Source organism: Schistocerca cancellata, chromosome 8, assembly GCF_023864275.1.
Source record: "Schistocerca cancellata isolate TAMUIC-IGC-003103 chromosome 8, iqSchCanc2.1, whole genome shotgun sequence".
NCBI classification, from domain to species: Eukaryota; Metazoa; Arthropoda; class Insecta; order Orthoptera; family Acrididae; genus Schistocerca; species Schistocerca cancellata.
In genome coordinates, this window is record NC_064633.1 from 338,065,771 (window position 1) to 338,082,303 (window position 16,533).

At 42.8% G+C, this 16,533-nt stretch overlaps 1 protein-coding gene across 1 annotated transcript in view; it reads right to left on the bottom strand.

Moving 5' to 3' along the window:
* Nucleotides 1-16,533, bottom strand: part of LOC126095556 (ankyrin repeat and SAM domain-containing protein 1A-like) — a 452,630-nt gene that overhangs the window by 16,161 nt on the left and 419,936 nt on the right. The window contains exon 8 of the mRNA XM_049910334.1: nucleotides 12,022-12,181. Coding sequence (XP_049766291.1) covers nucleotides 12,022-12,181 — 160 coding nt within the window. The remainder of the gene's footprint in view (nucleotides 1-12,021; nucleotides 12,182-16,533) is intronic.

Sequence of the window (16,533 nt, forward strand, 5' to 3'; positions counted from 1 at the left end):
ACTGTTTCACGATATTCCTGAAGTGTATCCTCGCTAATGTTGCTAATTTCGTGTGTAATGACCTCCTGGAGCTTTACACTTGTCCTTGGTCTATTCTTGTACACTCAGCTTTTAAGATACCCTCACAAGAAAATAACCCGAGGGTGTTATGTCAGATGATCGCGGGGATAGGGGCACAAATTTTTTGAGATTATTCGGAAACTTGTTACAAGTTGCATGGAAGCGTTAGAGGTGCGACAAGTTGCTGCTTGTTGGATATAACCTTGTAGTTATTTGGCATCAGCCAGCTGCTCCAGAAATGTTTGAAGGCCCCCGTATACATTGTAGTGTCTACGGATGTACGACAGAAACTGGGGCCAACAATCCCGGAAGCTGACACCGCGCACCACACTCCAAACTTTTCATCATGCAGTGGTGTTACGTGGTGGTTTACATCTTAGTATCTGCTGTTTTGTGTGTTGATGTAACCTGACAAATGGAACAATGCCTCACTTGGAAATCAAGTTATAGGGAGAATGTCTGGGCGTTGAATAAAAAACCTCTGATACCATCGACAGTAACGAGTTCTTTTCTCATTAACTGTTTCTTGCAACATGTGCGCTCTGTATGGTTGTAATATCGATTTCTTCGCAGCTCTCTGACATGTGCCATATGAAGTGCCGTCTCATGGCTCAACCGACGCAACGATTTCCCTGGAGAGATCGCCCAGCGTCTTCGAACATTATTAACAACCAGTGCGCTCACTCATGGTCTATGCTTACCACTGTCACAGTTGTCCCCAGCTTCCTTACAATCGATAAAATTGTTGCCTGTTGGAACATTGCGCACACTGAATTCTTTCCGGAACGCCTACTGTGTTGTAACCAATGAGTCTGTCTTCCAATATGTTTTCACGATGAAAACCGACTCTCGCAGTGTGTACTATTTGTTTCTGTCAGCTAAAGACTGTGAACCAATCACTAATTTGTTCGCTATTGTCACGCGGCCCCAACTACACACTAAGACTTTACAGACCGCGACAGACGAGACAACGAACGAATTAACACGAGCCGAGCAAGCGCGGCATTATATCGAACAAAGTAAGTACCTCATTCTGATTTCTCCAGAGCTAGTGAGGCCATTAAAACTACTTTCCCGTTTCTACGAGCTTTCGGAGGGGAATTATGCCCCACTGAAGTAGTTCAGGCTTATATGAATCGCCCTGTACTTCTAAAAATTCAGCACTTCTCTCATCGTGGAACATAACACGTTCTACATCATTGGAAATACGATATGTTATTTGCAGGGTTTTACAAACGTTCCGACTAATAGCTTTTTGTTCACACGAAAGCTACCCTGAAGCATGATGTCGTTCCTGGAGGAAAGGAACTTTCTCTCAAAAAAATGTGCACGGATTTAGGAAAGAAGTCTATGTGAAAACAGCTCGCTTCAGTGATAAAACGACGTCTTGCAACGATAAATTAAGGTAAATTCTATTTTCCCAGATTTCCAAAAGGCGTCCGACACCGTCAACTAATAATCGAAATACGATCATATGAAGTATTTCCGCGAATATTTAATTGGCACGACACATACAGGGTGGTCATCCATTTCAAAAAACTAATGGATCATTTACATAACACATCATCATAATCAATTTCTGTGATACAGTGGGCCTATTATTTTTCGGAATAATCAATAAGAATACTTACGATATCAGGAAGTGCGGCTTTTGTTTGTGAGCGATTGCATGATTATTTTGTTATATGGAGGTGCAGCAGGAGTCAACTGGGAAATTTCAAACGCTAGCACCAACAAGAGAAAACATCTTGTTACTTGTCAATAAGATCCAAAGAATTGGAAACGTTGCCGACCAATCACGCGCAGGAGAACCACCTATTCCACAAGAGGCTGTTCAACTAATCAGAAAAGCGATCGAAATGGTCTTGACTGCATCAATTCGTCGTTTTACCAAGTCTGACGACCCGAAATCAACGATTATTAAGTCTTACACTGTACACAAAAGAAAAGTGTACCACACTCAAGTGCTTCACAAATTAGACCACGCAGATTTCATACCTCGGCAAGCTGCATGTTATGATCTGATAGGAGCTGCACACAACGAACACCTCATGCATCACATTTTGTATACTGATGAAGCCACGGAAAAGTTAAGAAACATAACTTCTCCATATGCAGTAATCAGACACCTCATGATGATCCTGAGTGTCAAAGAGCAATTCTTGGAACCACAGCTTCAGCAAGAAGGTGTTGACACTTCTGTGTTCCATCAAGATGAATGTCCCTTCATTTTGACCCTCATAGTAAAAGAATACCTCAATCGAAAATTCGCCAAGAGATTGGCAGCAGACGTTCAGCAAAAGGTGACTATTGCATTCACCTAATTCAACACCCTTGGATTTTTTTGCGTGCGGGGACACAAAGTCAACGGCGTAGAAACCAAAAGTATACGAATTTCATGTTCTAAGTGCTCCAATCGAGGATGCAGCGTCGGCTATTTCACAAATTATGCTTGAGAACGTATTCAGGTCTGCTCTTCAACGATGCGAGTAATGCTTCGAAATGGTCGGAGACAATGCTGAAGTGCGATGAAAATATATACATCGACAATAAAATATACGTGTGCATCATACAAATGCTTCCATTATTCTTTGAAAATGGCTTGGGACTTGATGACTACGCTGCATCTGACTAATAGAAGACGCTGCATTATACCAGATGGCGAATGTTCAACATAAATGAAATTACTATCGCGTTTTCTCCAAGCAAGCGTAAGAGGACCTCTAATTTTCCCAATATACAGAAATTACTTAGTAGATTGGATCTCAAGCACTACTAAATTGTTTCCTGAAGTCGTTGTTTCTTGCAAGAAAGCGGCGTCATGGGCGATCGTATGGGAGTGAAAGAAGATTTGGAAAACATTCCATTTGTTGTACTGAATGACAGCTCTCTTTCAATGTGGATAAAAGCAAGATAATGCCTATAATAAAGAGACTGTAACAGACCGTGTCTGATTACAAAATTTGTGTTTAACGTCTTGAGCATGTCACAACATACACGTATATTGGGCAATACTAAGGAACAATATGATATAAGATTTTTTTTTAATCTCATTTTGTTCGCTTTTGTTCGTTGGATCTGCTCGGGGCGGACGTCGTAAGACATCCGTTTAAGTTCGTTGTTGATCGATTAGCTCAGTTTTTTTTATTACAGAGGGCTGCTAACCCTCTGACCGAACACGCTGAGCTACCGTGCCGGCTGTGTTAGGTAAAAGCAGTCATTTGGGAAGGAGGGTACAATACACAGGTTTTTTTGGAAATGTTCTACCAAAAAGCAATGCATCTGTTCAGAAATCGATAACAAAATGCTGGTGCGATCTATTCTAGAGCTCTGATCCAGTGTTGAAGTTCTTATCTAGTAGGAATGACAACAGACATGGAACGAATTCAAGGCGCGCTATTAGGATCGTAATAGGTCGGTATAGCAGATACGAACGTGTAACAGATATGCTCGGTTAGTTTCTAATTCCTAACCACCATATTTTAGACATTCCAGTAATAGAAATTCTTCTATGGAATAGAAGGAGTTGTCAAGGAGAAACTTCTTCAGTTTATTTTCAAATTTCACATTGCTGTTTATCAGACATTTTACATCGCCGGTTAATTGCAGCACTGTGCGCCCCTTTTTGTCTTTAGCACAATCTTAATGCGGAATAATGAATGTCATTTTTCCTTCTGGTATTGTAATTACGTACATCTATGTTTCTTTTGAACTGCGGTGGATTATTTACAACAAACTTCATGAAGGAGTAAATATACTATGAGGCAGTGGTCAGAACTACCAATGCCTTAAACAAATATCTAAAAATGATCGTGGGTGAGCAACACATGTTATTCTTAAAGCACGTTTTTGCACAATGCAGACTATCTTTGTTAAATATAAGTTACCTCAGAACATCATTCCATATGACATTAGTGAATGAAAATATGCAAAACGTATCAATATCCTGATATGTCTCTCTCCAAGATTTTCAAAGATTGTAAGCGCAAATGTGGTCGAACTAAGTTGTTTTAGGAATTACAATATGTCCTGTTTCCAATTCAAACTCTTATAAATATGAATATATAAGTTTGAAGTCGTTTATTTCCTCACCATGTCTTACACTGATTACTGGTGTAGTATCTCCACAAATGCAGTACTGAATTTGTTGTGTCTTTTTAAAACTGAGGGTGAGACCATTCGCAGAAAACAGTCAATGATACTTTTAAGAATACAGTTTACCATGCTTGGATTGATTACAATATAGTGTACTGGAAGAAGACTATGACCATTCCGCTGCCACCACTGCATAAGTATATACTACGTAGGTATCATGAAAATTAATTAACAAAGATTACGGCGCGGACAGAGGCACATGGACAGTAATTTTTCCGTATGTCAACACGCGAATGGAATGGAAAAGGGAATCGACAATACTGGCAGGATGTACCCTCCGCCTTTGATCGTACAGTGGCTTGTGGAGTATGTAAGTAGATATAGAAGCAGATCTTCAAGAACGCCCCTCGCAGTGTGCAAGTAGTTTTGGAATTTTTAGAACACCGTAGACGACGCCGTGTGACGATCGGTTTTGAGGCATTGTTTACTCGTAATGTGACTCCACAGTTATGCAAGCAGTTAAAGAGATAAAAGGATTTTTTGTCTTTTTATAGTTTAATGAAAGACGAATTTGTACTCAATGCAGCAACTGCATTCGTGGATTGCCTCTTGTGCGTAAATGGCTGCTAACGACTGAGCTGCCGAGAGCGGTGGAGTTTCGCTACTACGTAATCCATAGGGGGATGAGATCTAGGAACCGTGCCGAGAATCCGTGAACATAATGTTCCATATCAAGCAGCAGAAAAGATAGACGAAAAAAAAAATCATCAATCTTGAGAGTCGCGATTAGTGTTCATGCACAAATATATTGTAACGATATTAATCGCCATTCATTTGTCTTAAGTTGTGATACATTTTCGTTCTTCAGCGCTATGTTCAGATAGATGGAGGTGCTAATTAGCTATTCTTGGGAGACTTGGATTTTGGAACATAGCTTAACAAAGAAGAACGGTAATAATCTACCATTACTCCTGTGGATGTAATTCTTGCGAACTCACTGAAAGGTAATGTAACATCTTTCCTGAAATACTGCAGTTTTACACCACTGTTGACAAATACCTGGAAACAGTAATTACCGCAAAATACACTACGGCAAAATAAACGACGCACCACGATGGAATTATCTGGATGTGACGGAAATCGTTAATGTGACGTATACGTACTGACAAACAAATGATTACAGTTTCAGAGAAACAGGATGATTTAGTCAAGAGAAAGGCCTTCATAAATTGAGCAAGTCAATAACGCGTTGGCCCACCTTAGGCCCTTACGCAAACACTGAGTGACAGAGTTTTTGTCCTACTGAGGGATATGTCAAATTCTGTCCAACTGGCGCGGTAGATCATCAAAATCCCGAGCTAGTTGGAGGGCAGGTGCCGATAATGGTTCAAGCGTTCTAGATTGGGGAGAGACCTGGCGACCTTGCTGGCCAACGTAGAGCAACCACGAATACAAGCAGTAGAAACTAATGTAAGCCCTGCATAGCTTGCCTCTAAGGGAACAAAAACGGGGCGCAGGACACCGTCGACTTATCGCTGTACTGTAAGGGTGCTGCGGATGACAACCGAAGAGGTCCTGCTATGAACTGAAATGGGCCCTAGAGCGTCAATCCTCGTTATCGCGCCGTATGGCGGCCGACAGGTCTGTTTCCCACCGGTATGGGCAGTGTCTTTAGACACGTTTTCCCTGTTCGTCGGGGCTCATTTCGAAGAGGGCCTCATCACTGAACACAATTCTACTCCAGTCAATGAGATTCTAGGTCCTAATGACCAGCGAAGACATGTCTGGGGATGCCTCGGACAGTGGTGGGATATTTACCCGACTTTCACCATACTTACAATCCAACAACCAGGAGCGAAGGTCTGGGATGCCATTTCATTGCATACGAGGACCGCTTTGGTTGTCATCCGCTGCACCCTTACAGCACAGTGGGACGAAGACGATATTCTACGCCCCGTTTTGTTGCCTTCACGGCAAGCTATTCCAGGCTTACATTCCAGCAAGCTAACACCCGCCACCATACAACGAGAATTTCTACTGCTTGTCTTCGTGTTTGCCAAACCTATCTTGGCCAGCAAGGTCGGCAGGTCTCTCCCCAACTGAGAACGTTTGAGGCACAAAGGGCAAGCCTTCCAACGAGCTGGGGATTCTGACGATCTAATGCGCCAAACGGATGGGATTTGGCACGATATCCCTCAGGAGAATATCCAACAACTCTATCAATCAATGACAAGCCGAATAACTGCTTCCATAAGGGCCAGTAGTGGACCAACGTGTTACCGATTCGATTAATTTATGAAGCTCGTTCTCATGAATAAATTTTCTGAAACTGTAATCCTTTGTTTGACTTTACACGTAAGTCACATCTGTCGATTTCCGTCCCATTCGGATAGTTCCACCGTGGTGTGTCTTTTCATTTTGTCTTAGAGTGTCTCAACGAACAACCATCATGAGCGACTTAAAGTGGAATGACGACATAAACTAGAACGACGAAAAGCAGATGAGAGGCTGAGTTTCGTAGGAAGAATATTAAGGAAATGTACCGTAATTCATACAAGAAAGATGCGACTTACAAAATACTTGTTCGACCGTTTCTTGGGTCTTCCTCATTAGATTTGGATCCTTAACACACTGGATTAATAGAAGAGAAAGACTATATCCGAAGATCAGCGGCGTGTTTCGTCACAGGGTTGTGTAGCCGGCGCGAGTGCATTATGGAGATGTTCAACGAACTCCACGGGCGGACGCTACAAGATAGTCGTTGTACAACACGGAGAGGTTTGCTATTGGAATCACGAGTGATTAACTTCTGGGAAGAGTTGGGGGTATATGTTACTTTCGTCCACATACATTTCGCAAAATAACAGTAGCGCGAAAATGCGAAGCCGGCCACAGTGGCCTTGCGGTTCTAGGCGCATCAGTCTGGAACCGCGCAACCGCTACGGTCGCAGGTTCGAATCCTGCCTCGGGCATGGATGTGTGTGATGTCCTTAGGTTAGTTAGGTTTAATTAGTTCTAAGTTCTAGGGGACTGATGACCTCAGATGTTAAGTCCCATAGTGCTCAGAGCCATTTGAACCATCTGAAAATGCGAACGGGTACCGACGATCACTCCTCCCACGCACCATTCTTGAACGGAACGGGAAAGCAGAAGTACCTTCCGCCATACGTCGTAAGGTACAGATGTAGACGACTGATCTCGTCTACGGGTAAGCCTAGTCACGGGTGTTAATGTTGCTGGTAACAGTAGCAAACGACTGCAGAGGGTACAAAATTTATTATTTTATACGGTAGGACAAAAGTGGTGACCGCAGTTAGGACGTTATGTGAATTTTTAATGAGCTAGGATAGATTGTTGGTTCAAAATACAGGAATAATAAATTGAATCAAATATTGATTGTACTATGACAGATAGGCACTGTGTGTTTTTCTCTAAAATAAATCTCAGCCTTGGCCTTACTTAGTTCAGAAATCCAGATTTAATTATAAGTATTTGAAAATTGAAATTTGTGGTGAGGACTATGGGACCAAACTGCTGAGGTCATCCATCCGTAGGCTTACACACTACTTAATCTAACGTACACTAAGGACAACACAAACTCCCAAGCCCGAGGGAGGACTCGAACTTCCGACGGGGGGAGCTGCGCGAACCTTGACAAGACGTCTTAGACCGCACGGCTACCCAGCGCAACGGCTATAAATATTTATATGTGATGACGAACCATTGTTCCAAATAGTGAAACTTATTCCTGACATTTAGATTACCGGTAATAGGTAAGGACCTACTACTGTAATGGTACATGTTGCTATAAAGCATAGCAACGTGTCTCACTTTCCTTTTATTAGACCTATGAAAGATATGCGTGTGAAAAACGTAACTTTAATTGGTAGTACAGTAAAGAGCAGCTACTGTGCATTGATTTGTTGGAATTTATGTGCAGAAACGAGAAAGAAAAATTCGGGCACAGCGCAGAATGCGACAGCGGATGCGTAAATTGGACTGGCCATTGAGGGGTGGCCTGTGCTTTGGAGTACTGCTTTGGGACTTCTGTGGACTCCAAAGAAGAAAGTGTAATGATGGCAATGGTCAAGCACTAAAGAATAATGAATGGTGTTATACAGATCCTACATCTGGCTAACTTACGGCTTTGGTGAAGTACTGAAGCACCATGTATGAACATGTCTGAAAAGTTTTGTTAATTATCAGTTGTTGAGAAGGGATAATTTATTTAAAAATAAGAGAATTATGGAAACAATGCTTTGTGATTTCGTAGTGAATTATTTGAAGATAGAAGCTCTCTTATAGCCACGCCCCTCTGCAATCAGAAACGAAATCGGCGGTTAAATACGCGGTACTGCATAGCAGGACCACATCATCATGAGAAAACAAGAGGGCGACCGGGAAATCCGGAAAAACAGGTACTGTTATTACGTGGGAACGAGTATGGACCTGGCATCTCGCAAGATATCGATCAGTTAAAAGTCAGCCCACAACAAGAGAAACACCACACTACCTAAAGCGACATACGAAAATTTGTGCCTAAATGGTAAGACGACCGCTCGCGATAAGCGGAAAATCCGGGTTCGAGTCCTAGCCAGGCACATGTTTTCATAAATCGCCTGTAGCTATTATAGTTAAGTTGAATTTCAAGAATAAATTTTAATTACAAATATTTACTGGTCGAACGTCTGTGGTATATGAAAAGGGGTAAGCACACCACTGCACCAATAGACGTGTCTTCATGTTGGCCATTTGCCTCCCCGATCCAAATCAACTTTGGGGATCGGCAACGTAATAGTATACTCTTGTTTGACTGGAACTGAGTTAATATTGCTGGTACGACAAAGGAATTGTACATCCATACTCTGCAGATCACTGAAGTGCAAGACAGATGATACTTCCCATTTTATCACTTATCAGGGCTTCTTCCCGTTCCCGTTCCACGAACGACTGTTTAAACGCCTCTGTGTGGTCTGTATGAGACAAGTCCAGAAAGTAAATTACTCTGGCTACAACGAGCCCGTCGTCTGCAGTGGATGAAATTTCTGCGACATTTCCACAACTCTCCAGAACTCTCTTACACAAGACTATCACAGAAACGCTGGGATACCGGAAACTGTGCACAAGATAGGATTGAAAACAGCCGATAGAGCAACACGCGAAAAATCTGGTCAGTAGCATCCAGGAGTTTCTTGAGCGACTTGAATTGGAAGATGAGGGTTTTCTGGGGTCTACGTACGGTGACAGGTGATGAAACGTGGGCGCCTCATTATACACCTGATGCAAAACGACAGACGTCACAGTGGCGTCACACAATTCCCTATCTGCCGAAATATTCAAAACCACAATTTCGGGCAAAAAATCTGGACCTTAGTGTTTTGGATCGGCAAAGACATCATTTTGGTCGAATTTCTGCCTCAGGGGGAGATCATCAGTGCACATCCATATTGTAAGACCCTAAAAAAATCAAAAGAAGCATTCAAAACAAAATGAGGGGAATGCTGACCACAGGAGCGTGCTTTTTGCACAGCCTTAGCCAAGGAGGAGTTTATGGACTCATTTGGTTGTGATGTTTTGAATCCCCTTCCCGTACTCACCCAACTTGGCGCCTTAACATTATCATCTTTGCGCCTCCCTGAAGGCACACAATGGTGGAATTAAATTTACAACCGACGAGCAGAAGCAGACAATGGTTCAGAAGTGGGGGAAGGAGCTGGCGGTAGAGTTCTTCGAGGAGGACATAAAGAAGTTTGTGCCACAGCTCACTACTTGCAGTGAACGGGATGGAGATATGTGGAAAAACCGTAAACAACTGTATCAACAATACCCTGTAATTTTTTTTTCTAGTACACTTTCTCTAGACAAATATGGAAATCTAGTAATCATAATTCCTGAACATGCGTCGTATTTAATCTAACCATATCATAGCGATCCCTACCGGAGCGATACGTAGGGAATTGTAGTATACTGTTAGATTCAATACTTAAGTTGGTTCCTGAAACTTACTAAGCAGGTTTTTAAGGGATAGTTTGTGTATATCATACAGCTTTTATTAGTTCCGTCCTTCCGGCAACTCCGTGACGCTCTACCACGGATCAAACAAACATGTGACCATTCGGAATGTTTTGTAAGCAATCTCCTTTGTACACTGATTCAATTTCCCTAGTTTTCTGCCAATGAACCGAGGCTGCCATCTGCTTTATCTCCTACTGAGCCTATGTGATCGCTCCATTTCATATCACGATAAATTGTTATAACCTGATGTTTGTAAGAACTGAGCGACTGTAACTGTCATTTGCCCATACTGGAATCGGAGGGTACCACGTTTATTCTATTTTTGCGAAGTAGAAAATTTTGCATTTTTGAAAGAAATGTAAGTTGAAATCTTTGCACCACTTTGAAATCTTACGAAGAGCTGTCTGAATGTTTGTACTTCATTATAGGAAACTCAACTGCTGCTATTTATACTAGGGATTTCAATAAGTAATACAGAACTTTTTTCTGAAAACAGGTTGGTTAAATTCACGATTCCAGTACACCATATTATCCCCCACTCTTTTGTTTACGAAATCCTATTTAGCAACATAATCTCCGTTCAATGCGACGCCCTTACACCACCTTACTCGGAGGGCCTGTATACCCACATGGTACCACTCTACTGGTCGATGTCGGAGCCAACGTCTTGCTGCATCAATAACCTCCCCATCATCCACGTGTTGCTTCCCATGGATTGGTACCCTTCGTTAGGCAAACGGAAGTAGGCGAGATGCGAGATACGGAAGTAGGCGAGGTGCGAGATACGGGCTGTAGGGTGGATGAGGAAGAACCGTCCAATGAAGTTTTGTGAGCTCTTCCCGGGTGTGCAGACTTGTGTGAGGCCTTGCATCGTCATGGAAAAGGAGAAGTTCGTTTGCAATTTTGCGGCGACGAACACGCTGAAGCCCTTTCTTCAATTTCCTGAGGTAGCACAATACGCATCAGAGTTGATCGTTGCACCATGAGGGAGAACATCAAACAGAATAACCCATTCAGAGTCGCAGAAGACTGTCCCCATGATTTTACCGGTTGAGGGTGCATCTTTGAACTTTCTCTTCGGGTGTGATGTGGAGGTACTCCATGTACAGCCGTTTTGTTACCGGTTGGAAGCGATCACACCATTTTTCATAATCTGTGACGATGTTCGACAAAAATTAGTCGCGATCAGTCACGTAATGCGCAAGCAATTCCGTACAGATGGTCCTTCGTTGCTCTTCATAGTCTTCTGTTAGGTGCCGAGTAACCCAGTGGGCACAAACCTTTGATAACCGCAAGTAGTGGAGGAATGAGTCAACACTACTATGTCCTGTTGTGCAGCGAGATGTTTGTGACCCTTTAATCACCTCGAATGAGACTGTCCGCACGTTCCAACACTGTAAAAGTCACAGCTGCGTGCGGCCGGTCGGCACGCGCGAGATCGGACAGGTTTTCGCGACCCTGTTGCGATGATGACAGACGCCTCGCCTAACAACTCACCGTGTTTTCTTTCACTGCCATATCTCCGTAGACATTGCAAACGCCTACGAATATCTGCGATGCTCTCTGCTTGGAAAGCAGCACCATTAAAGGTGGTATTTTTAAGGTTACATATAGCGCCATCACATATCGAAACTTCATGGAACTATAGGGGCTAAAGCGCGAATATTCCACGGTGTCCCACAAAAGATTTTTTCAACCCAAACTGCACGGAAAAAAGTTTTGCATCAGTTATTGAACTTCCCCTCGTAAAATAAACACCATCTGTGTCTTAACACACTTCGTCCATGACTCCTAAAATTCATGGCATCAGTTTGACGTAACGCGAAATGTGCCGCTGCAGCCGGTACTCACCGAGACCTTGGCGTGTCCGCCGCCGGAGCCGCACATGGGCATGTAGAGGCTGCTGGACGAAGACACGCTGATCCGGTCGCCCTCCTCAGCAGACAGGAAGCTGTCCGGCAGCGACTTGGGCGGCGGTGGCGGCGTCTGGTACATCCCCCCGTCGCTGGCCCTACAACACGAGTGATACCTCTAACTTCATAACTATTCATTTAATGTCACAGTTCTCAAATGACGATGTACTTTGGTGTAAGCACTGTCGCCTGTTCCCTCGTTATTGTGCATAATTGTGTGGTTAACTTTCGTTCGGTTCTACTTTTGAATTGCTTGCAGTAGTTGTACACTCTTTCACATTAGTTCTGTACTTAAAGTTTTGTCGTTACTTGTAACGATGATGATCCCACAGTTGACTATCATACTTGAAAACGGCCAAATACTACGTTTACATGTTTACTCTCGTCGTGGAGTGGCTCTGCCTAGGCAGCTTTTTTTTTTTTTTTTTACGCAGCAAGCCGTGTCTCCTCGTCATAATTACACCAAGCGGTCGGCAGAATTTTTACGATCAGTGTTCTTTGATTTGGTCTTTAACATTACATGCGGCAACCAGACCATTTATATGTTGACTTAAGCAGGGCTCAATGAGGTAAGGATGTAATCAGTGTAAGTGTTTAAGACGCCGTAGCTTTAGCACACTTTCCTGTTCTGTTTAACTCAGGTAACCTGAAGATGTTCAAAGAAACGAAACCGGTCGTGTCACAATGAATGTATAATAATTCAGCTGGTTTTCACTAATAATTAATACCTCTTACTGTTAACGGCGTGACAAAAACTATACCACGCTCTATACATGGACGGAAATACGAGGGTGAGTCAAATGAAAACCTTAATTTTTTAAAATATTATTTATTGTGCACAAGTGGTACAAAGCTGTATCACTTTTCAGTGTCCCCCACGCTCAATGCAAGTCCTCCAGTGCTTACAAAGTGCATAAATTCCTTTAGAAAAAAAATTCTTTTGGTAGTCCGCGCAACCACTCACGCACCACGTGGCGTACGGAAGATCTTTCCTCCCATTGCGTCTTTCAGTGGTCCAAACATATGGTAATCACTTGGGGCAAGGTCTGGTGAGTATGGTGGATGAGGCAGACACTCAAAATGCAGGTCTGTTTGCAAAAGGACACCTGCTGACAGCAATCCATGTCGCTTTAATTTGATTGCAGGCCGCAGATGATTTTTTAGGAGATCTCTGTATGATGCACTGGTGACAATGGTCCCTCTAAGCAGGTAATGATCCAAAACGACGCCTTTTCCTTCCCAAAAGAGAGTCAGCATAGCCTTCCCTGCTGATAGTTCTGTTCGAAACTTCTTTGGTTTTGGTGATGAGAAACGGCGCCATTCCTTGCTCGCTCTCTTTCTTTCCGGTTGGTGGAAGTGAACCCAGGTTTGTCCCCCGGTAACGATTCTTGCAAGAATGCCATCACCTTCTCGTTCAAAGCGCCGAAGAAGCATCAACACGTCGTTCTCTCATTTCAGGAGTCAGCTATCGTGGCACCCATCTTGCAGACACTTTGTGAAACTGGAGCACACCATGCACAATGTGGTGTGCTGATCCGTGACTAATCTGTAAACATGCTGCAATGTCATTCAGTGTCACTCGGCGGTTTTCCTTCACTTTGGCTTCATCTGCTGCAATGTTCTGTGGAGTCACAACTCGTTGTGCCTGACATGGACGAGGAGCATCTTCCACTGAAGTCACACATTTCCGAACTTCCTACTCCATTCGTAGACTCGCTGCAGTGACAAACATGCATCATCGTACTGAATCTTCATTCGTCGATGAATTTCAATAGGTTTCACACCTTCACTACGCAAAAACCGAATAACAGAACGCTGTTCTTCCCTGGTGCAAGTCGCAAGTGTGGCGGTGATCTTTATATTGATACTGCGACGGTATGTGTGCATCTGCACTATGCTGCCACCTACAGGCCATTCTGCACGCTGTTTGTAGCACGCTTACCAACTTACAGGATAACGGCGCGAAATTTCGATTTGTTATTACAAATTTAAGGTTTTCATTTGACTCACTCTCGTAACATACTGTCAGTTTCCGGAAGACGTTTGATAGAAGCTCGCGAAACATCTGGCCAAATTCGTCATTATATTTAGGAGTACTTGGCAAATGGAACGCAGCATATTATTCTTAGTGAAGACGAAGCTTTGTACCTAAGCTCCCTTCGGACATAGCCCCAAGAGTATTTTATGACCGTTACGGTTCTGAATATGTATACGAATGACATAGTGGACAATATTTGAAGCTCTATAAGCTTGTTCGAAGATGATGCTGTTGTGTGCGGAGAAGTTGTAACGCTCAGTAATAGTGCACTATGGCGTCACGCAGGAAGACCTGCAGAGAATCGACATCTGGTGCAGGGATTGGCACCTGACCGTCAACCAAGACAAATATAACATTTGTGCATTAACAGTTGCAAAGCTTGTTATTCCTTTGATTACTGAAAAACAGCTGGAAACAGTCGCTCATTAAATATCCGAGCGTGTATGCGCGGAGAAAAATAAAATGGAACGACTACATTCATTCCAAGGATCCTCAGGAAGTGTAGTCCACCCAAGAAAAAGCTGTCTCTTTAAAAAAAAAAAAAAAAAACACTTCATTCGGCCGATACTTGTTTGTCGCACCTCAGCCTTGTCCCGGAACCACGTAGGACTGATCAAGGCAATAGAGAGAGAAAAAAAAAAGCAGAGCGTTTTGTCACGTTCTCACGTTCTCTTTTAGTAAACGCGTAAGCGTCGCTATGGTAATCACTCGCCCAACTCAAGAGGCAGACGCTACAGGAGAGGCATACTTAAGAAGTGGTTTACTGCTGCAGTTCCGAGAGCGTACGTTCCTGGGCGAGACCACTAACGTATTGCTTCCTCCTGCATATATCTCGCGGAAAGACCGTGAAAGTAACATTACAGATTCGAGTTCACACGGAGGCTTGTTCCCGTGCACCATTCGCGACTGGAACAGGAAAGGAGGGGAAGTACATCCACGAAGTAACCAACCACCGTACAAATATTTATTGCCGAACACTCACAAAGCGTTCTAGAACAATGCCTATATTCAGGGGCCTCGGGCCTGGTGGTCTAGTTGTTGCCAAGTTGGTAAACGGCGTGCCTGGGATCCGAGAGGTCGCGGGATCGAATTTCGGTAGGGCCACGCAGATTTTCAGTCTGCCTTTAACGTAGCCTACATCTCTCAACGATGGGAAGAGTCGCTAAGAACGACAGATGGTTCGAACTCCACATTAAACAGTAGATCCCCTTTCTCCGGTTGGATAGCTCAGGAAGGTTAGGGACACACAAGTCGCCGAAGCTGCGTCCAGTTGAAAAGACTCGCACCAGGCCACCAAGTCACATGAAATTATTATTGTCGTTAACAGCAACAGAATTTAAAAAAAAACTGTGGACGATCACGACGATTAAACTGTATCAGATTTGTGTGTACCATATACACATATAAGAATGAACATTATCAGTTTTTAACAAACGAACGTTTAGTTTTTTCCAACCACACGAGTTTCACCTATTCGTACTGGGTAACATCAGTGAAGTATGAAACAAGATAATTGGTTAACGGTATATATTTTGTTATGGGACATGCACTGTTTCTGGGTATAATATTTAGATTTTCCTTCTATGGACAATGATACTGTATCAAACTGACGAGGAGAACATAGCAAGTGCCATAACCTGATTTCCCAGAAACTTCGCCCAGTGGAAGATGAGCCAGAATAAGCAAAGAAGTATCTCAGCTTATCCGTAATTACTCCAACGTTTCTGAGAAGACGATGGTCAAAGATATCGACGTACTTTCACGCCTTTTAGCTTGCGATATTCCCAATCGAAACGAAGGCATATTGGCTAGCGTCGCAACTTCTCACTTTAGCACCCCGCGATCGAAGCCCGATTATTATTTTTATTTTTCACATATCTACCCACGTCTGTAGAATATTACTGCACGAATGTTTTCCAATGTATACTGAAATAACGTTTTCCTTATTGGTCTAAAAATTTGTATCTGCTGAATTAATTTTTAAAAAAAGATAGTAAATGAATAAGAAAATATCAGAAATTGTTTTCGGTGAAATTCTTGTAGTTATCTTGATTAATAATCAATTGCAAGCGCCTGTTTTTGGTAAAATGATACTTTATGCATGGTTTTCCGCGAAATTACTGTCAACTCATGAAATCTTCAGCAATATTGACGACGTTTCTTTCTAAGAGTGAGATTCATACGAAGAGATATCACTGTGGCAAACCTGGCTTCGCGTGATTCCGGTGGTCTTACGAATTCCTATGTTTCGATTGTTTCTACGATCGGTACCATCCAAGGAATGCACTGAAACGTCCTGGAGAATAAGTAAAGGATTAATATAGGACCTGGGATATGAATGAACTATAAGTATATGGGAATTTAAAAAGATTTTAATCTATGGAAATACCATACAGACATATATTACATAAT